General features: G+C 41.2%; 1 protein-coding gene across 1 annotated transcript in view; it reads right to left on the bottom strand.

The window, feature by feature from the left end:
- UCHL3 (ubiquitin C-terminal hydrolase L3) overlaps positions 1-23,918 on the bottom strand; it is a 54,655-nt gene that overhangs the window by 483 nt on the left and 30,254 nt on the right. The window contains exons 7-8 of the mRNA XM_018565318.1: positions 7,704-7,779; positions 786-844 (exon numbers count right to left, since the gene is read on the bottom strand). Coding sequence (XP_018420820.1) covers positions 786-844; positions 7,704-7,779 — 135 coding nt within the window. The remainder of the gene's footprint in view (positions 1-785; positions 845-7,703; positions 7,780-23,918) is intronic.

Raw genomic sequence — 23,918 nt, 5'->3', positions numbered from 1 at the left:
TCTCACTGCAGAGTTGAAACATCTGAGGAATAAACAAATTAAAAAGAAGCTTTTTCAGCTCATGGACAGATTGTTTCAATAAGGAGGATAGACTTTATAGGCTTGTCATTTCCTATAATTTGTGAACCTATGGTGCATGGCTGGCAAAGGTTTATCTGTTCTCTTTGCAAAGCCTAAGGTGACATTGCATGGATGAAGTAACTAAACACAAGAAAGCTCTAGCAATTCTGTAGTTACAGTTCTATCTCAAAACTTTGGTCTGTTGGAAGTTATTAAAAGGAATGTTATCGTATGGTTCCTGCTATTTTATATAGTGTTTTAAAAGGAATTAACATTTTCTTTTAACATGCATTAATAATTTAACCTCTTCAGTCCCAGCTGATCAGAAAATCACTTATAATTAAAGTTTTGTTATTCCCTTTCCCATGAGAAGCAACAACCGTTCCACTGCACATGCACCGAAATAAATGCTTTCCACACTGACATCTGTCAATCAGAATTTAGATAACGTGGCAAACAGATGTCTATGGGGATGCTAGACATCAGAGCAAATATTCTACTATGGAGGATACAAGAACATGAATTAGTCATGGAACAAGGTCGACACTCTATACACTACTCTACATATGTTATCTCCATTTTCTGCCTTTTGGTTTTTTCTATGTTGTGCTGTGACCTTCTTACTCTGGACGGAAACACTTACCCATTACTTCAGGCTTATTGAAGTTGTTAGACAAAGAATAAAAGAAAAAACAGAAATAAAAAAGGTAGAACGGTGTTCTTACTTCTAATAATGAATCCTCGCTGGTTGGTCCATGATTCACTGGAAAAAGCTTACTCCCATCTATAAAATAAAATAAGACAGCTGTTACTTCTTATTGTCTTGTTCCCTGCTTGCATAAGGTTGCCTATACCAGTGGATGGAAGACTACCATATTGTTAATTAAAATACTCCTAAAAGGGTTGGCATAGTAAATGACAATATCCTGTGTGGTAACCTGAAAGCTACCAGCATTACCCATTAGTGCAACGCAGGCACTTCTATCCTACTGTTTGCATTGCCTTAGGCGACTCTGTATCTGAAAGGGCACCATTATATCCTAAGCGGCAAGATGCAACATCTGTATTACCTTGAAGAGGTGAGAAATCTTGGAATGCAAGCATCAACCCCCAGCATACAAAAGAAAATGGAAAGGACGTCTCTATGTAGCTCCACTCTCAGGTTAAAGGGGAAACACAAAAAAACTTGTACAGATAGCTCTATCAAAACGCCATTGCCAAGTGGGAGGGGGACCTAGGGAGTACACTTGAATCCATGGAGCGGGCAGGGATGCATATTTAATGTGATAGTATTTAACCCCAAATAGGATTGCAAAGTACACACCCACTGCCCCCTCTTACTGTTCTGTTTCAGGGGCTCTGTCAACATTTAGTTGGAGTGTTCTAGAGCAAGGAACTGTGGATCAGAGTGTACAATCTCATCGATACCATCCCTAACTACACCCTAATAAGGAGTCCATGGGAAGCTCTTCTGAAGAGAAAAATGATGCATCATAAGAAGCTGGTCACATTCATCTTTATATCCACTAGGTAAACCTTAGCCAGATCATGGCAAAAACCTTTGCCAAATCAGAGGCTCACAAAAAACGCTAATCAGTGATAAGCTCACATTTTCACATTTCGAACCGACAATCAACTGACAAGCATCTTGGATTAAATACTTATGGTCTGATGGTTTTGAACAAATGATAATGCATCTAAAAATTAACAACTTCCGAAGCCCCAAACTGGCCTGTTTCTCTGTTCCCAACTCCTATCCACACACCTTCCCGCTTAGCCCTTTCCCAAGCTTTGTCTTTGAGCGAATTGTGGATATTTTTATTTCTATTTATTTATTTTATACCATACCCTCACCTGCACTACATATTGATTGCCCCCATACAAAGAATGCAGATTGTGAACTTCTCACCTTAATTATCATTGCCATCAACTTATTCTAAGGTTATAGACCCACAAACATTGACAAACCTCTCTTGGCCAGATGAAGGCATCTCAACTAGTCGTTACATACGCTTACGTCATATACTGTATTTATTATGGTTATGTGTTTTAATATGCATGCATGTCCTTTGGCACCTGAAATGTACAGGTCACTAGCCGCTTTATTATGTACACCTCTTCAACTGCTCGTTAACACAAATATCTAATCAGCCAATCAAATGGCAGTAACCCAATACATTTAGGCATGTAGACATGGTCAAGATGGTCTACTGAAGTTCAATCCGAGCATCAGAATGGGGAAGAAAGGTGATTTAAGTGACAATGAACATGGCATGGTTGTTGGTGCTAGACGGGCTGGTTTGAGTATTTCAGCAACTGCTGATCTACTGGGATTTTCATACACAACCATCTCTCGGGATTACAGAGAATAGTCTGAAAAAGACAAAATATCCAGTGAGCGGCAGCTCTCTGGGCAAGACTACCTTGTTGATGCCAGAGGAGAATGGCCAGACTGGTTCAAGCTGATAGAAAGGCAACAGTAACTCAAATAACCACTCATTACATCCGAGGTATGCAGAAGAGCATCTCTGAACACATAACACATTGAACCTTGAAGCAGATGGGCTACAGCCACAGAAAAACACACCGAGTGCCACTTCTGTCAGCTAAGAACAGTAAACTGAGGCTACAGTTTGCAAGGGCTCACCAAAATTGTAAAATAGATTGGAAAAACGTTGCCTGGTCTGATGAGACTCGAATTCTGTTGCGACATTGGGATGGTCGCGTCAGAATTTGATGTAAACAACACGAAAGCATGGATCCATCCTGGCTTGTATCAACAGTTCAGGCTGGTGGAGCTTCGCATCAAGGATGGGCAGCCGACAAATCTGCAGCAACTGTGTGATGCCCGAATGTCAGTATGGGCCAAACTCGCTAAGGAATGTTTCCTTCACCTTGCTGATTTCAATGCCACAAAGAATTAAAGCAGTTCTGAAGACAGAAGGGGTCCAACCCAGTACTAGTAAGCTGTACCTAATAAAGTGACCAGTGAGTGTATATTCTACATCTGTTTACTCTACCCTCCCTTCTTTGGAAACAAAAAAGAAAAAAAAGAAACCAACAAACAAAAATTAGTTCCGTATTACAACTTCATGTTTTGTGAACGTGTGTATGCGTTTTTCCCCACATTTGCCACGTTACCATTGATTTTAATGGGTGCCGCACGTGTGTCAAACGTGAGAAAGTAGCTCATATAGCATTGCACCACAAGCGTATTGCACGTTTTTGACACGTTCTGTGATAGCATGTCAATGCGCGCATTCACAGAACGCGAAGGTGTAAACAGTACAAAATTGAAGTGAAATAGTTTGATACATAAGTGTAATCATAGCAGATTACATTGTATTCTGTGTATTCTGTGTACATTACAACTTTTCACTTTTGAATTTCCGGCCGGCTGTGACGCTCGAAAACGAAAACTAAAAGTCAGATGCCGGCTTTTAGTTTCATTTTCGGGCCGCGTACAGCAGAGGACGCCGCGGGCTCGCAGGGACAAGGTAAGTGTCACTTTTCTCTGCAGCCCCGAGTCTGGCTCGGGGTGTACCGCTCCTAGCATTGAAAATTCACCCCGAGCCAGAATCGGGATTACCGCCAGGGAGGTTAATATGTGCAGTCACATCATTCAATTTCTAAGAAGGTAAATTAATTCACACAGACTTCAGCAATATAAGATTATGAGAATCCACTTTATACAAATTAAAGATTAGCTATACGTGAAAAATCAGGGCATCTATTGAACCTTTTAGTACTTATATTGTACCAGAAATCACAATTTAAAAGTAAGAAAAGTAAACCAATGACCCTTTCTATTTTTTTTTTTTTCCAAATTCTTTATTTAGAGACAAAAAGGGAGGGGTACAGCGAAAAAGGATGTGGAGGCCACATGTTCTCACACAATACATAAGTAGCAGACATTAAAGCATATAATATATACATGCAAACAAATTGTAAAGTTAGGTCTGGCTCTCGTTCACGGCCCCGCCCCTAATATGGTTAACAGGAAAACAACATAACAATAGAAAAAGAACAGTATGGCAAGGTGAATTGTCGGGCATGGCCCAGCGATTTAGAGGCCAGCACCGAGCATGTTCACCTCTCAACAACACATACAGGACAGACAAGCACAAACATTAACGTACGAAAGAGAAGTACAAAGATTAAGAGCGAAAGTACGGAAAGGGATCCCACACCCCAGTGGTCCCAGAGTGTCCCATCCCCAATGCACATAAACCAGATGGGGAGCATGTAGTACAGCAGGTTATCACCACAGTCTCCAACTTCCTCCCGGCATACAGCTGAGAAAGCAGCCGAGCACCTGAACTGGACCCAAGCTCCCCAAGTAGTCACAAACCCAGATTGTGATCCCTGTAAACAGGAGGTTAAATCCTCCATCAGTCTAATCTCCTCCACTCACCTCAACCACATATCCACAGATGGAGTGTGTTTGTCTCCACAGAGCTGGTATGCAAGAACTTGCTGCATTCAACAAGTGAATCAGCAGCGAGCGTCTATATGTCTTTCAAGAGAGCGGCGCCAGGTGAAGAAGATAGACCGATGGGGTGAATGGCAGCACGTGTCCCGTGATTTCTGCTATTACAGTGGCAATGCGGACCCAGAACGGTTGAACTTTCGGGCATTCCCAAAAAATATGCAATAGGGAGCCCACTTCCATTTCACAGTGCCAAGACAACTGAGACACCGATGGGTACATGGCGTGAAGGGTCGTGGGCACCCTGTACCATCTGGTCAGGAGTTTATAGCCCGCTTCCTGGTATTTTTTGGAGATGGAGGATTTAAGGGCAAAGTAAAGCATACGGTCCACCTGTGAAGGGCTGAAGGTCAGATCCAAATCCGAGGCCCATTGTCCAATGAAATACAAGGGGGTAGGTCAGGGACCCTTTCTATTTTTATTCCTTATAGGTTCTTCTTTACCTAAACCTGACTTCACTCTAAAAAGAGGGTCATAGGTAAAAAACTGTTAGAAAAAGTAAATATTTTTACGTTTTTTATTTTCTGGCCTGATTTCAATGGTTTTAAAACAGGTAAAACTTTATGGTTAATTTAGTTTAAATCAGTTGAAGTGAAGTGTTTCTTTTGCAATTCATGTGGAAACACAATGTCAGTGTCTTGAATAATGTTGACACTATCCAATTTCTTTTTTTGCTCCTGATTTAATGATTGCATTTTGGCTGAGCCACCTGTGCGGAAACAATGAGGTCCTTAAAAACTGGGCAAGGTCTTATTTGAACACAAATGGCTCTTTTATAAAAAGGTAACCATAAGTCCTCTCAATGAAAAAAGTAATCCATTCAATATGCAGCTAGACATATACAGACTGAAAAACTGCTCTGTTCTTAAAACTTAAAAAGACCGTAGTAAAAAAAAATATATATAGGAGATATTGTATGTATTTTTGTACTCTATTTAAAATCCTTTTCTTTGAAGTTCATTGAAGGACACAGGATTCAGAGACAGGTGGGTTATATTGCTGCCTTGTATAACCCATCCCACTCCCAGTATCCCTTCATTTTGTAACAGTGCTGAAAGCAAGACCAGAAATAGTGTCCCTCAATGAACTCCCAAGAAAATAATTTTACTGCTGGTAAAAAAATAATGTTCTTCTTTTTCATTGAGGGATATAGGAGTGAGAGACAATAGAGACTCAAGAAGCACTCACGGATCTAGTAGAGTGTGGTGGATCTGTTAGAGCACCTTGGCACTCCAGCTGTTTTGGAACTACAAGTCTCATGAGGCATTGCAAGGCTCCGACAGCCACAGACATAACTCCCAGAGCAGATGCATGTTGGGATTTGTAGTTTTGGCACAGCTGGAGTGCCAAGGTTCGCCACCACTGTATTAGAGTATGCTTGAAGGATTTATCTGAGCCACCTCGAAATGGTGGAACAATTATGGGTGACAAAGAGGGACTTAAGCCAAGTTCACACTTGTGCATATGCGTATTCCATGCTTTTTTGATGCCTTTTTTTTAGGCATTTTCTTCATTCAAGCTTCCTACTTCCCGTTTGCCTGTGTAGTTGTGCTCAACTTTTCTGTTATGGCCACTATGCCAAACGTGTTTGATAGCAGTCACAGCTACAGCAATTTTGATGGAAGAAGTGGGAAAAATAAAGTGGAGGTACTTGGTCCATTCAGTGATTGAAAAAAGAGGAGAGAAGCCTATACACGCTAAACAACACATGTACATGTTTCTGATACAACTCCATTAAAGTATATGAACAGACGAAAAAAAGATTGGCTGAAAAACAATTGCATAGATGTGCATACCTAAAGATGGGGTTCCTCTTGTTGGGGGAAGAACAGCTGGACTTCAAACTGCATTAAATCACCTCATACGGTGTCCAGCCGCCCTCGCTCTAGGTAGAAGCGGGAATATGGGCAGCTCTATCTACAGCAAGGACGGCTGGATGCCGTAACAGGTGATTTAATGCAGTTTGAAGTCCAGCCATCCTTCTCCCCCATCTCTCCTAACAAACTATGTACCTCCGTATGAGCACTGCCAGTTTGAAAATGTGCAGAAGCTTGAGCTTTGCAGCTGTGATCGAGTGAACTTATCCTTTAAGAGGGAACACTGCAGGCCGCTCCAAAACAGTTTGTAAATCATGAGCCAGAGGCACCCGACACAGTGGAATTGCTGCTCTTGTGTTTGGGACACAGCACCACAAACAGGGACAACTTAGTTGTAAAACAAGTGAAAACCTTAAGTATTCATAAACCAACTGCTGGAAGCGGAGGTTCAAAAGGCAGGAGGTGACCAGGTCACGGTAGATGACAGCAGAGACTAAAGAAGGTGTGGAACTGCATTGTCTCTTGCAATTAACAGTGCTACCTCACGGTGATTGACAGGAAAAGAGTGCCTGATGTGTGCGTGCACTATATTCCTTCAGTGGTGCAGCACTAAATTTCTCAGTGTTTCAACCCTTGCCATGGAAAAAAAAGGAATAATTATGGCGCCCAACGTGTCTAATAAACAAAGTAACACCTGGTGCTCGGCCCACTCTGCCTACTAATTAAAGAGTCTTCAGAGATTGTGTCAAACCAGAGGCTGTGCCATGGCTCTGGACCTGGAAAGTGCTCTGTGGCTAAAACAGTACATAGAGGTCTAGAAAGTGCCATAATAAGGCCCCAGTGTTCAAAGGTCACATTCCAGGAAGGCCCTGCAATCATCCAGTCCAAGTAGAGCCTCCAGAGCTTAAAGATGAATAAAGAAACAAGCTCAAGCAGCTTGTAGATAAAGTCTTGGAAAAAAAAAATGGAGGAAAGAAAAAATGGCTAATAAAAAAATCAGTTAAACTTTACTCAATGGGGAAAACATATCCATCCCCTTAGGATGCTAGCAACAAACTAAGGCATGCTGGAAGTTGGAGCAGTATCACCAGTGTGGTCACTTTTTTATTTAACAGTGTGTGAATCCTCCTGTAAGTGGCAATACAACAAAATTGTCTTCTAATCCTGTCCCCCTCAAAAAGGAATATATAAACAAATATACAGTATATACATACACACATACATATACACATACACGTCAACCTCCTAGTGTCTTCTCTTTACACCACAACACAGTTAGGCATTAGCAAAATGACATACAACACACATAGAACTAAAACAGAAATAAATAAAATTACCTAGCTCATACAGATGTCCTTGTACATGAACAAAAGCAATGAAGTGTAAGTCTACTTTATCATCTAAACTTGGTGCCTGTGGGAAAAACAAATAATTATGATTATATGTAAAAAGCAGAGTTTTTAATAAAGCACATACACCAGTTATTTTTCAAGGAATAACACCAGGAGGAAGAAGCGTAATTACACCGAAGGCTGCGGTCTCATTTACCATCACACAAATATGAATACGATTCTTAATTTATGTTTATTTTCTCAAATGTAATACTAGAGTTTTTCTTAAATGGGCAGAATCACAATGACTTGGCATGAACAGGAATAAATAAACATTTCAATTTAAAAGTTCTTATACTAGGGCTGCAACAAATTATGATTATTTTTTCGTATTTAAAAAAAAAAACTAAAATACCATCCTTAATTTAAAATGAAATACACAAATGCAGTGTTACAAAGTTTACTTCGGAATAAAACTGCATGCACAATATTTTGCTATCGCACTGCACTGGAACGCTAGGCATTGTGGTACCGTGCGTTCCAGTGCGGGTGATCACACTGTGGGTGGGAGATGCATTTGGGACGCCATTGAAATAAGTGGCACTGCAACTCACATCCGTCAGAAGAATTTGTCAGGCCGAAACTGGGAATTACTTTTTTCCCCACCTTTTATAATTTAAAAAAAAATTATTGTTGTTAGGTAAACAGATGGCGCTTGAATAGCTTCAGCCAGGGAATGACAGCTGCCAGTGGCAAGATTCTGCATTCGGCAGCTGAATGTAAATACAGCAGGTAGTGGGCTGGTGCAATAGCCAGCCTGCTATTGGCCATTTCAAATTGCAATAGCCAATAGCAGGCTGGCTATTGCACCCACCCACTGCTTGCTGTGCCCTCCTCCCAGCGTGGAGGAGGGAGCTTGGGGATCCAACCAACTAATCGATGAGGATAGTTGACAACTATTCTCATTATTGAATATACGATTAGTTGATTGCAGCACTAGCTTATACATACTCGCCAGTTATCTGTGAGATGAGAGTATGTACAGTTATTTAGCAAGATTTCTCCATGATCCTAAAAGTCCAGAGAGACATTTTGGACACACATGTATAGAATAAATCTGTTAGACATCAAGCAACTCAGCTTGAGTTCATGGAGATAATGGATACATAGCTAAGTTGCTAGGCATATACTGTATGCAGTAGCTACAGAAACTTCAGTGTATTACAGCATCTTTCAGGTCCCTGTGACAAGACTGCCATTCCCTCAATCAGCGAACGCTTAGTATTCCATTGAAGAGAATACTAGGAATACTCTGAATGCCCACTATACCCAGCGTGTGGCTCAGCATAGTGGCTGTAGTAGGGATCAGCAAGATGCTTAGTAGTTGCCAAGATGTCGCTGGCATCGAAGTAACCAGTAACACAAAGTGGGGAGAGAGCAGGGAGAGTGAGTTAGCACTTTCTACCATGAGGACCCGCTGCCTGTCTTCTCAACTAAGCCTCCGCCTCCCGAGTGTCAGCGTGCTTGCTCCGGCCCCATACACAGGTGTGCACGTTTTGAGACAGCATGGCCAGACCAGACTCAGCTGAGTGCAGGCTGCAATAATTGTCAACACCCCTGAAGAAGAATCGAGATGGGAGCAGGGCTGCAGGTGGCCGTTTTCTGGGTGTTGGGAAGTTTATCTCGGATGTGCTGACTATAGAAATCTGCAATGCTGCTAATAGAATAAAAGATAAGGAGTATGTTTATTTGGCATTAGGTCAAATTTCTCCTTTAAGTGTGGCAAACGGGTTTAATAACACTTTCTGTTTTAATATTTTTAATGAATATTTTGTTAAAAGGCATAACAAGAATCACATATTGACATGGACAGATATTCCATGGAACAATAATGCAAAACACTAGCAAAGTATCTTAGGAAAGAGACAAATCAACTAAAAAAGGACAATGAGGAAAGCTACAGGTCAAGAACGTGTCAAAGTATTCCGCATGTATAGAATGTGATAACAAAGACAGGGTTCTTAGCCCTCGTTCACGCCTGAACGTTTTGTAGCGCGTTCTACGCTCGATGAACGCTCAAAAATATAAATCCCATTGTATTCAATGGTCTCGTTCCCACCTTGACGTATGGCCCGTCCCTAACGCGCTACAAAACGGCCCACGCCTGAAAAGGTACAGGTACTACTTTGGGCCGTTTTGTTGCGCGTTTCCATTGGGATACAGCCAAGTAGCCTTCGGAAATGCGCGTTTGTAGCGCGACTTTTTTACCGCGAATCGCTGTAAAAAAAGACACGCATATGCAATAGGCCTAGGTGTGAACAAGACCTTATTCAAAGTTGCTGTACCTTCAAAGTTAAACAGAGACATCTTAATTTAAAACAAAAAGAAAAAAAAAAAAAGGACAAGAAAGAAAAGTAAGGAAAATGGCTCAAACTAAGTGTCGTCTCCGGCCGGGGCACTCGCACTTTAATCGAATTCTTTACTGCTATGTCAGAAATCTGCAAGTTAATTAATTCACTACCTTCTGCCTCCGGTGCTAGTGTTCCTGGCTCAGTTTCCAAAAGCCTGGGAACTTTAGATGTTACTGACCACTAAAATATGTTTACACTCTTGTATTTTCCACAATATAAACTAGATTGGAAAGACAAAATGGAGTGTGGGGCTCATAGTAAAGGCTGCATTAAAGTGGATCTGAACTATAAAAAAAAAAATGAAGATTTGCAGTCTTATAGGGAACATCAAGAACCGTTTAGCAGTACCCAAAAAATACACCTGAAACTAGCAATGCATTTCCTGTGTCTAGCCAGTGCCTTGAGCCTCATGGCTGTATATCTGCAAGATGAGATCATCCAAGGCACTGCTGCCTCTGACTCCAAGATTCCATGAATTCACTACTCTGCTTCTCAGAGTTTTCCTTGCTGGAGAGAAAGCTGTACCTGAGGATCTCTGCAGGTTAAGGATCTCCTTGTGCTTTCTCAATTACTCCTGCTGCTTCTTAAATATTACCCCACCAGTCATCAGTGAGGCAGCTCTGACAGGAGAAATAAAAGCCCTACCTCTACCAAGATAGACACCCCCATAGATCACAGAACAAGGCATAATAAGTCAGCAATGAGGAAAAGAGGAGCTGTAGGAGCCTACAGGCTATAATAGGGACTAGTCCTTTGCCCTCTGCTTGCTTTCTTGGGCATAGCTACACAGTTTTTTCCTCTTTACTGTGTAAGCCTAGCACCTCAACTGGAGAAATCTCTCAGAGAGGAATTTTAAAAAATAGGCAGTTTAACCAGTTGCTGTCCGGGGCAGTTTCTTAATATTTGCGCACACAAGATAAAATCTGAATTTTTGGCTATACAACAGCTTAACTCGCCCCCACCCCCCAAAATGTGATATTTTCTAAAAGCAGAGGCCCTGTAGAATCAAAAAAATGCTAGCTGCAATATTTATGTTGCATGGTATTTGCGCAAAGGTTTATCAAAACTAGTATTTGTAGGATAAAATGCACTTAAAATCAAATTTAGTGCACTGAAACAGAATATAATACCCGATTTTCTGATAAAATATAAAAGATGGGATCACGTCAGGTAAATAGATACCAAACATGTCGAGCCTTAAAATTGCGTTCGCACTTAAAACCGCAAAAAAACACAATACCCAAAATATCCCATAGGCGACACTTTATAAGCTTTTACTGCTCATCAGTTTAGTGTTACCAGTGATTGATGGCACTAGAATTGCTCACTCAGTCACGACAATATGCAACACGTGTGGTGCAATTTTCATTTTTGCACATTGGCGCACCCGACACGTGTTTGCGTTCTATGTGCGTGCATGTGGGGGGCGGGGGACTTTTTGTTGCATTTTTTTATGTTACTTTCATTTTTTTATGTTACACTCAATGTTATTGCCATCACATTGGGGGCTAACAAGCCCCCTATGTAATAGCAAATATAATGTGACAGGTCCTCTTCATGGAGACCCCTAATGTCACCTAGGGACCCCAAAGAAGCTGAGCAAGCAGAGATCTGCTTCACCAGCCTCTTCTCATGGCTACAAGAGCTGGAGAATGTAAACAGTGACACCGGAATTGATGTCATACACATCACTTCTGGGTCCAGTGATCGCAGGAGAGGTCGGCTGCTAGGAGCTTGCTAATCTTCCGATCGGTCAGGGGAGACCTGCTGTGCCAGTCCCGGACCTGCAAGGAACCCGGGGTTGGCGGTGGTGAAAGGGAGCACATTCTGCCACATTGTACAAGCGATCCGGCGGCTGTGTAGCTGCCGGATCGCTGGTATCTGAACAACAATTGCCCGCTGTTTAAAACGATACCAAGAACACGTCTACAGCAGCTACTACTTCAGGACATGATTTTTTTTTTTTTAACGGCGGCCGGTCGTGAAGTAGTTAATCCTCCAACAAATACCAAAAAGTAAGAGTCTTTTTTGGGTGGAAAAGCCCATTCAATGTGCAACAAATATTTGTTATTAAATGTAGCTTTGCTTTTCTGACAAATATCATGTTGTAGAAATAATGTAAAAAATAATGCATAACGATAAAAAAAACACAAATGACCAAACAAGGTCTCCACATTAATATGCGTACTGTATGTCCTAAGCCAACATGTATGTGGCATGCACTCCACCATCCTTGCCTTCCCAATTATTAATGGTTTAAAAGGAAATAGGTTACAAGGAGCAGTGTCACAAATGTACATATAGTATCAAATATTTCAGGATAAAAAAAATTATAGCCCTCATCCTGTAAATGCAAAAACTGGGAGGAGAAATGGCAGAATTTGTATTTAATAAAGGACATGCTTAAAACAAACCTGAAACCTCGAAAGGCTTTCCAACTTCAAAGTGTATATATGAAAGCAGCCCTCATTCACACATGCTACATATGCATTCTTCTGTCCACCTTTTTCTTTTTAGAAATCATTAAGGAGACAGCCAAGAACCTTCGAGACAGTATCAGGAAACATAACAATTACACCTAATTTACAAAGTAAACAGTGAATGAACATGTGATAGCTTGTGTGTGTCTCCTGTGTAAAATTAGAAGTCTTACATCTGGGTACATAGAAAAAATGACTGACAACTCATACTGAATTTATTACAGCATATAAAGTAATCATGAAAGTTCAGGCTGGAGTTGCATAATAAGAGCACCTGTTGAGGCTCATGAGGTACTCTGCAAATGCTGCGGGCAATATACAAGCCAGCCAACTTATTTTTCAAGGTAAAAAAAAAAAGCTTACAAGGTATCAAGGGTATACATTTGTACACATTATACAGAAACTGTAGTAGTCTGTCCTATGGTCACATTACCTATGCCAGAGTACAGGTCACATGATCTCTGAGTGAAGCCTGACATCAGCAGTTTATTCCATTTGGATGCAAGATAAAATGTCCCTAACAGGGATTTATATAGTAGTTGAAATCTGGTAAGGGTTCTAACCTTTCTCTACATTTCTATCTGCTGTGCTTGGCACCTCTGAACCAGGAAAGAGCCAGCTCTAACAATCTTTTCAGATAATCTGCTCAGTGCACAAGCCACAGCAAGAGATGACAACACATTTGTTTGCCCTTCTGACCGACTGCTCTCATCTCTACTTTGTGTAAGCCCAGGCAGCTGACTGGCATGAACTAATCAGCGTAATGTAGATGAAAGAACTGATAGATGTGTTGTATGGGTGCTGGGAACATATTTTCATAGCCTGCTTTCCCACTGTGCTAAAAAAGGTAGGAAAATACATGTATTGGTTATATCAACAACTTTTAATACTCCTCATAGGACATGTACATTTTGACTTAACTACACACAAAAATAATATAACTACACTGTCCAATTTAGTTCAACATTTGTTAACAAATTTAGACTGTTGTCTATAGTTTTGTAGCAGGTGCCACATACAACCCCCTGAATGATCTTAAAGTGACATTAAAGGCAATTGTTTTTTTCCCCTCACCAAAACGTTAATTAAAGCACTTACCTTAAATGATGTCTCCTAATACGATCATCTTCTTCTTTCCTGTAGTTTTCAGCCTTCTCTCCAGAGCTGTGGCAAATCTCCGATCCAGCGCCGACTCCTCTGAGCTTGCTGGCACTTCCTCTCCCACGGTGTCTGCATGCGTCCATAGACTTACCTTGTGTCTTTCCTCGCGTCCCGGCCGAAAATGTGAACTGCGCATGTGCCCGCCCCAAGATGCTTTGCGGCCGACCGCGCAGTTTCACATTTTCGGACGGGACCGCGCAGGGAAGACAGTTAAGTTTAAAGTGCTATTTAAGCGTTTTAAAAAAAAACAACTTTTTGCATATATCTGCTTGCTAGCAGTAGATATACAGTATGCAAAAAAAAGCTGAGGGTTTGGAAAACCTTTAAGACAACTTAAAAAAAAAATGACCTACGTTATAGGAAATTTAGCACTCGTACATAAATAAATATTATAGACTGATGTTCAAAGTTTCACAGCATGCAACAGCGCTATGGTCAGAAATTAGGGAAAAACTCTGCAAATGTATATTCACATCAAGAAGATTCCTCATTTGTGATAGATTGGCTCCAAATTCATGAAACATCTACTTTGATATGTTCTCTCCAATTTATACTTAAATTAGGTAAACCTGTCACTAACTTGGTTGATTAAGACTGAGCATATGATGACTACCACCTACCTATATATTAACAAGGCTTTTCATCACTAACATGGGTGCTAGGGAAACTTGGGAGCCAGCAACTGCTCAACTGTAAACATAAAGTCAAGGTTTGCATAATTTCAGCTGCTTACATATTTTACACTACTGATCGTTTTGACATGTAGGTTTTACTGATACAAACCTTTGCTTAATTAAATATTTAACGAAAAATTTTATCAATCGGAATTACCTACGTAGGTTTACTCTAACAGACCATGCCCAAAGACACATACGAATGTCTCCATTGAACACAATTGATGCCTACTCGACTCCCATATCTGGGGCATCACAGATGCACATGCAGGGGTGTATCTACCTCAAGGCAAACTAGGAATTTGCCTAGGGCGGCACTTTCCAGGGGGTCGGCAGAAAACGCTGCCCCAAACCAATGAGGTGGACAGGGCCGGACTTGCCTTTGGGCATACTGGGCACTTGCCGGTTGGGCGGCACAGAATCAGGCAGCGGCGGCTTCCTAATGAGGCAAACTAGACAGCTGCAAGGTCCTAAGAGCGCCTGACCTAATTAGAGAGCTGCCCAGTGGAGGTGATGGCCCAGTGAGATCCAGTCTAGATGGCTTTGTACAGCACGTGGAGGAGAAGCAGTGGGTGGCTACAGGCTGGCCATAGCATGTGATCTGATGGTGGGATGTCCCAGAAGCAGGCTGGGGACTGCGCTGTATCCTGTTGGTACTGATGGCACTTCGAGCTGCAGGTAAGAGCAGCACATGTATGCAGGGAAAGGGATTCTGTTCAGTCCTCCTGAGACCCTGCACAGCCCACCATAGACCCCACACAGATCACCATAAACCCTACACAGCTCTCCTGAGAATTTGTGCGCTGTATCCAGTGACTGACAGGTTGCGCAAAATGTCAAAATAGGATGGGGTGGGACAAATTTAGATTGAGGGGGGTGCCCGAGTTTAGTCTTGCCTAGGGCAGCACAAAACCAAAATACACCACTGTGCACATGAATGCATTTTAATGTGTTTATAAAAAGGTAGCTCCAAGCTGAACACAAGCTGTAATGCTCCAGATTACAGATCAAAGCTGTAAAACACTTTTGAAGGCAAAGGGGAGCACCTATGTGCAGTCTATTTCTGCCGAGCTGCACTGAAAATCTGACTTCAGAGTTAATTAGGGGTTGTCAAACACATGCCAATATTTGTTAGCTGCATAGAGGCTGCATCTTGGCATCACTGTTCCCCATGTAGCCATAAGGCTTAGTAAGTTTGAAATCTAATCACAAACGTTTGTTTTAAGCCAACAAATATATTCTTTACAAGGTTGCTAAATAATAGCAGATTGCAGTATCTGTCCGTAAAGGCCCTTATATAATACCCTATGAGATACCGATAACACCCACCCATACTCACACCTATCTCTGAAGTATTTTTCTCTGATAACCTAGTAAAAGTTTTACACACAAACATACATTTCAGCCCCTTATTAGCAACTCAATGGACAGAAACCTCGTTCTTATAGCTAGGATCAAAATGTGTGAAAACAAAGACAAAATGTAAAGATGTTGATGTGTTAATAGTGCAACATCTATTGTTTTTATGTGACTGTCAACATATGAATAGGTTTTTTTGAAGTATCTTTTCATGGTTTTAAAAGAAATCAGGATATGCCATATATAGTATGTAAGCTGCCAGGGCAGAGGAAGTATATTTCTGAGAGAAAAAATGGAATGTCTATTTTAAATGTCACTTAACTCCATTTGCAATAAAGACTGTAACTTGCACTGGTCTAGCCAATCAACCAGGTGAGGAGTGCATCAGAAGAACAAACTACGTCCTTTCCGGCAGGATGTGCAAGCTGCATTATGTCCAGTCCAGTGATACAAACTCTGAAACGTATAACAGAGCAATGACAGAAGCACAGCAGTTGGTATCATACTGTCCTCACTCTTCTCGACACATACCAGCTGTCTGCTGAGAAAGGGGCAAGCTGGATTCCTCCACTATATCTATTTGGCTTCAAAAACTGTGACTCTAGGATTACAAAACACACTGATCTATTCTGGGAGTTTCCTGTGGTCGCTGCTTTTGAGAAATGTATATGTATTCTGACATCCAGAAAAATGCCAGACTAAGTGCAAATGCTGCCAGGTTTTCAGTACAGCCAGCTGGCAACGAGGGCCTGAACTGAGCTACTGAAAAGGGCCAAAAATTGGACAGCTAACTTCACAGAAACCATGTAAGATCCCCGATATTACATTACATGTTAGCAAAAGGCAAGGGCTCTGGCTCAATGTCCAATCCTGCAAAATAAAGTAACATTCTACAAATCAGAGCTCATTTTTAAAATATGTTGACAATTCTACAATCCTGGTTAGGCTGGGCACACACCTTACAACCATCGCAAGACTTCTGTCTTGCGATGGTTGTAAGGTACTTAAAAAAACGTACGATCTGCCTATGTTGCATAGGCAGATCGTACTTGCGATGATCGCAAGCCACGCCCCCTGAGGGGCGGGCTTCCGATGACCGCAATGCCGAACGGGCAGCCGTGCGGCTGTTATCGTACGGACATGCCACAAACCCGCCGAACATCGTACGATGCTCGGCGGGTTTTCGAACATGTCCGTAAGTTTAAAGTCGTGCGACCTTACAGTAGTAGAGGTCGCACGGCTTCCACACACCTTACGATCATCGTACGATCGTGGGATTTCCCGTGATTATCGTCCGATAATCGTAAGGTGTGTGGGGACCCTTAGAGAAAATGTATTGAACCCATACAATTAAAATGGTCACTGCTGTCTCAAGCTGACCTTGACTAAATTAAGCAATGATGGTTGGATCCATGGGTGTCCTCACTCAAACACAATTAGAAGCCAAAACAAGTAGACCGCATTTAAAATAGGAAAGATATTTGACTTTCCTTGCACTCCATCCAAAACGTAAAAATGTTTGGGTTGAAGTTTCCCTTGAGGGCCCATTCAGATCCAGACCATTACGTTTCTCTCCCGCACCAAAAATGCATCCCAATGTATTTGTATGGGATTTCTGGCCTCTGTTCACACCAGTGTGGTCTGTTCTGATGCAGGGGGGAAAAAAATACTGCATGTCCTATTTTCTCTGCACTGGAATGCACCGAAATGTGCCAAAAACCACCGGAACGCAACAGACTAAATTAAAAATGGGGGGCTTTGGATAAATAACACATCATCTTCGAATAGACATACGAGTGAATCAAAAAAAAAACTTTTCTGGATGTGCCCGCAAGTCCTCGTATGAAAACCAAAATAGACCCTTCACTTCTCTTCAACGGAGGGTGCACCCAAAAAGGATGTCTACTGCAAGCATGTTTTCTCAGGATTGCAATAGCCATCACAAAGTCAAATGCACCGCACCGCGTTTGCAGAAACGCATGCAGATCTGGTCCAGACAAGGTGTGAATGGGCCCTGGAGGGATATACAGGATGTATACATTCTTAGCAGTCAAAGTCACACTAAACTCAGGAATTGCATTTTCAAAATGCATTCAACTACCTTACCTATTAACTACAATGTAGTTTTGAGCAACACTCGGCTGTAAATCCTCAAATCATCTCTGAATTGGTACCAACAGCTTCCTTCCTTCTGGAGGGTGGCTACTTTTGTTCCCCATGGTCCCCGAATGTGTTGTAAAGTAGCCACCTCTCCAAGTTCGCTTCTGTGATGGACTACAATCTCATGTTTCGTTTACTAATTGATAGGGATGCACCAATACCGATTTTGGGTATTTTCACGAGTACTCGATACTAAGTGCCGATACCGGCACTTTAAATTTTCAAACACTATTAGGTCCTGCATTTGCTGGTGACCTCACGGCACTGCTTACAGCACCAGTCAGGCCGCACGTTGATTCCTCCACCTGCATCAGCCGGCACCTGCGAGATGCCACACAGTCCAGGGGAAGAGGGCGCACCCAGCCCTGGTGAGATACTGCACAGCCTTGGAGAGATGCTACACACAGTCATGGCGAGACCGTGCACAGCCTTGGTGAGCAACAGAGTATGTTGCTTCATCGCTGTATAATGCATTGTTCTGCATTGTTGTATAATGCACTGCTGCGATTTGTAATCCCTCTACAGCTTGGAGTCATTGGCATAACTGCCAGGGTCGCAGATGTCTCAGATGACTCTGCCCTTGTGCTTCACCACTGTCCTAAAATCATTAGTCTATATTGTTTTAGAAAAACTGTCACGATACCAAAAAAAAAAGGCATCAATAATTGGTATCGGTAACACACACAGGGACCATGGGGAACAAAACAAGTTACCCTCCAGAAGGAAGGACAGTGTCAGTACCAATTCAGAGATGATTTGAGGATCTACAGCTGAGTGATAAACAAATAAAGCTACATTAATAGTTAATGTACTTGAATGGATTTTGAAGATTTATTTTCTAAGTTCAGTGTCACTTTAAGCAGTGCAGTGATAGTTTTGAAAGAAAATCAGAACACAATTATATTCTGCAGATATAAAATAGTGCTCTAAAAAACAAAATATACATACTGTATAAGCAAATATCATGAAGCACATGATTCATTAACAATATTGTATTGTAGAAGTAAAAAATAAAAGTTGTTCTCCAGCTCTATCATAAAAGCACAAAGACGACATGAAACAGTAAATGTTTACTCAGGTAAGTCATTCTCTCTGCCCACACCTAAGGTAAAGCGTGACAATAAAAAAAAAGAGGATTATGAAGATTCCAAAGCATTATATTTAATTATTTAGCACACGGTTTGTGGCATTTACTGGCTAAGGAAAGTTCTGCTTTACCAATCCCTCAGTCTGCCAACCTGCCATAGAAAAATCTGCAAAGAAATAATAGGATTTCTAAGAAAAGCTAACTCCTACACATGGTCTATTCTATAGAAGGGTTTATTCATAGCAGAGCTGTATATAGGGTGTGCAAAGCTTGCAGGCTGATTTGCAGACCCTCCCTTTGACGTGACATAACAGGCTTCAGGTGTCACAGCACTATACATATTGATCTTAGGTTGTTTTTATAACGTGCTTTGCATCATTTAAAGCCAAAATCCCTGGCAAGAAACACAAGTTAATTCTCTAAGAAAAAGACTATTGTTTAGCTCTGACAAACAGATATATTATTAAAATACCTAAACCATGACAAAATAAAAGTTTTTGTTTTTTTTAGGATTCTGCTTTCCGGATGGAAAAAAAAAAAAACAATCTGTGAGGCCCCAACAAGCACTTGAGGATAAGATAGTAATTTGAATTTGACTTAAAAGTATATGTGCAACCAAAGTTTTCTTTTTTACATTAGTTTTAAATAGAGAGCGGGAAAGAATAAGCCTATGTTTTTATAGCTATCTGGGGCTCTGCGAGCAAAATAGCCCTCGCCCTCTTACTGTCAGACAGCAATAAAAAAGGAGATGTGAGATTATATATATATATTATATTACAGTTGTGTGAAAAAGTGTTGGCCCCCTTCCTGATTTTTCATTGTTTTGCGCGTTTGTTACACTTTAAATGTTTCAGATCAACAAATTTAAATATTAGTCAAAGATAAAACAAGTAAACACAACATGCAGTTTTTAAAAGGAAGGTTTTTATTATTAAGGCAAAAAAAAATCCAAACCCACATGGCCCTGTGTGAATAAGTGTTTGCCCCCTAAACCTAATACCTGGTTGGGCCACCCTTAGCAGCAAGAACTGCAATCAAGCGTTTGCGATAACTTGCAATGAGTCTGTTACAGCGCTGTGCAGGAATTTTGGTCCACTCATCTTTGCAGAATTGTTGTAATTCAGCCACATTGGAAGGTTTGAGCATGAACCGCCTTTTTAAGGTCATGCAACAGCACCTCAATAGGATTTAGGTCAGGACTTTCACTAGGCCACTCCAAAGTCTTCATTTTGTTTTTCTTCAGCCATTTAGAGGTGGACTTGCTGGCATGTTTTGGATCATTGTCCTGCTGCAGAACCCCAGTTCGCTTCAGCTTGAGGTCACGAACAGATGGCTGCACATTATCCTTCTGGATTTTTTGGTAGACAGCAGAATTCATGGTTCCATTTATCACAGCAAGTCTTCCAGGTCATGAAGCAGCAAAACAGCCCCCAGAACATCACACTACCACCACCATATTTTACGTTTGGTATGATGTTCTTTTTCTGAAATGCGGTGTTACTCTTACACCAGATGTAATGGGACACACACCTTCCAAAAAGTTAACTTTTGTCTCGTCAGTCCACAGAGTATTTCCCCAAATCATGATCATCAAGATGTTTTCTGGCATAACGGAGACAAGCTTTTATGTTCTTTTTGCTCAGCAGCGGTTTTCGTCTTGGAACTCTGCCATGCAGGCCATTTTTGCCCAGTCTCTTTCTTAAGGTGGAGTCATGAACACTGACCTGAACTGAGGCAAGTGAGGCCTGCAGTTCTTTGGATGTTGTCGTGGGGTCTTGTGTGACCTCTTGGATGAGTCGTCGCTGCGCTCTTGGGGTGATTTTGGTTGGCTGCCCACTCCTGGGAAGGTTCACCACTGTTCCATGTTTTCGCCATTTGTGGATAATGGCCCTCACTGTGGTTCGCTGGAGTCCCAAAGCTTTAGAAATGGTTTTATAACCTTTTCCAGACTGAAAGATCTCAATTACTTTCCTTCACATTTGTTCCTGGATTTCTTTGGATCTCGGCATGATGTGTAGCTTTTGAGGATCTTTTGGTCTACTTCACTTTGTCAGGTCTTATTTAAGTGATTTCTTGATTGTGAACAGGTGTGGCAGTTATCAGGCCTGGGTGTGGCTAGAGAAATTGAACTCAGGTCATACATACATACATACATACATACATACATCTAGCTATATACCCCACTCTATTCAGAAGAAGAAAAAAAAAGAAGTTTTGGCTGGACATACACTTTGAAGCCCATCTCCAGCAATCATTGCATGACTAGTTTCCTGTCTGTAGGTAGCTTTCCTCCAAGGTGACATAACCAATTCCAGCTCTTTTGCATTAACATTTCAAAAGACCCAGCGTATAAAAGAAAACCTTGTGACAACCTTTAAACAGAAATTTGGATCGGTAATAAGTTTATTATGTCACAAGTCTCCCATATTCATAGTTAGTCACTGGACGTCACGTAGTAGCTTCATTTTTTTACCATCTTTCATAAGAACATGACATTGCTCAGTGAAAACGGGCTGGCATCCCAACCTGAAAGCATCTTTTGTGCACAGCCAAAATACAGAAGAAAAAAAAAAAAACTTTAGAACAGAAGATAATAAGACCATTAGAAGCTTCAGGCAAAAGATGAGCAATTGCCTTTGACACAAAGTGAAGATTCACATCTAAACTGGATTTTCCAGCTTTATATATGTGTCGGATCAGAGGACGGTAACATAAGATCTGCTTGTTCTCGAAGCTACTAGGTACTGCTGGAATCCTGGGAATATACACAAAAGACGAACACATAAATGTGCTGCGCCAGATGTTATGATAAAGGGAAATCTTACTAAAAGTAGCAAGGCAATATTACACACCAGTTTACATTTAAATAAACACTGAAAATACGGTTTGAGACACTGTATAGCAAGAGGCACCATTATCTGTAAACAGAGATTTCACTTGCACCTGCTGGTGAAATCCGGTACTGCACTATAAACAAATTACATAGTTACATAGTTACATAGTTACATAGTATTTGAGGTTGAATAAAGACATTAGTCCATCAAGTCCAACCTATTAGGATCTCATTCTAGGAGTACCTGTACCCCTGTATATTACCTGTACCCCTGTATATTACATTTACCCCTGTATATTACGGTCCCTTAAGAAATCGTCCAAAAGTTTCTTGAACAATTCCACATTATTTGCTGAAATCACCGCCTGTGGCAGTGAGTTCCAGACCCTAACTGATCTTACTGTGAAGAACCCCCTTCGCCCCTTGTGCTGGAATTTTTTTTCCATCAATTTTAGGTGATGGCCTCTAGTTTTTGTAACGGAGTTAATTTTAAACAGTTTATCGCTAATGTTGCTACCACCATTAAACATTTTGTACATGGAAATCATATCCCCCCTTAATCTCCTCACCTCTAATGTGAACATGTTTAAATTTAGTAGCCTCGTCTCGTAGCTCTGGTCCTCCATACCCCTAATTAGTTTGGTTGCCCTTCGCTGGACTTTTTCCAACTCAAGGACATCTTTTCTTAGTACTGGTGACCAGAACTGGACCGCGTACTCCAGATGAGGTCGAACCAATGATCTATAAAGTGGCAAAATTATAGACTTGTCCCTGCAATACATCCCCTTTTTAATACAGGACAAGACCCTGCTAGCTTTGTTTACAGCAGCCTGGCACTGCAAACTACCTTTCAGTTTGTGGTCTACAATGACCCCCAAATCCTTCTCCATTTCTGACTTCCCCAGCGGCATACCCATAATTGTATAACCCATTTGTTTATTTTTAATTCCAAAGTGCATTACTTTGCATTTATCGACATTAAACCTCATCTGCCACATTAATGCCCACTCCCCTATTTTATCCAGGTCCTCCTGTAATGTTATAATGTCTAAGTCCGTGTCTATTACCCTCCCTATTTTGGTGTCATCCGCAAACACGGAAATATCGCTGTTAACACCCTCCCCGATGTCATTAATAAATAAGTTGAACAATATGGGACCCAGCACAGAACCCTGAGGCACACCGCTCATTACACTAGCCCAGTCTGAAAAGGTGCCATTTACAGATACCCTCTGGACACGTTCCCGTAGCCAGTTCTCTATCCACGTACACACCACCTCATCTATGCCCATAGCCCTCAGCTTGTGTAGCAAGCGTTTGTGTGGTACCGTATCAAAAGCCTATTGGCTTTTGATACGGTACCACAAAAAATTACAATGGTTTTCTCAGTACTGGACCCCAGTTCACTAACTAATGTAAAGTAGGTGTGGGGGGTTTGACAATCAACCATATCAACAATCTGAGGGGCCCCTATTCAAAAAAAAGAGCATTTCCACTATACTTATAAATTCCTTTAAACTGCTATGTGTGAAGTTTAGTAACTTAACAATTACTCAGAATTTATATTTCACTATTCTTCCTAAGAACACCTTCAAAGTGAAATAAAATTGGTGGCGGCGATGGGTTAGTTATAAATCATTATGCTGTGCACAGTATTAGTAAGGGATAATGTTTGCTTTTATCTTTACACTGGCGAAGCTGTAAAAGGGCAATGGACACTGACCGCAGCCTACCTGTAGCAGCTTAATTATCTTATTTTCTATAAAGTTAGCCCTTGGTTCTAAAAATTTATTTTGTACTACTATACCCCTTTAGTCAGAATAGCAAGACTGTATTTTATGAACAAGTCATCCTTTCTATATGTAACCAGTGCCTACATGTTCACACATGCCTGCAGTTTGGTTGATCTCTATGTGCTAGAACCTATGTGTCAAAACCTCAGTTAAACATTCAGAAAAGTGCATACTAGAATCTAACATTCTCACTTGTTCTCTGTCCCCTCTGCCATACAGTGAAGTCACACCCTGTCAGCCACCTTTTACAACCCTGGGGCGGG

The sequence above is a fragment of the Nanorana parkeri genome, unplaced genomic scaffold, assembly GCF_000935625.1.
Source record: "Nanorana parkeri isolate BGI_ZX_2015 unplaced genomic scaffold, ASM93562v1 scaffold833, whole genome shotgun sequence".
Lineage (NCBI taxonomy): Eukaryota > Metazoa > Chordata > Amphibia > Anura > Dicroglossidae > Nanorana > Nanorana parkeri.
The sequence above is the reverse complement of the archived record's forward strand: the minus strand, read 5'-3'. Positions and strand labels throughout refer to the sequence as shown.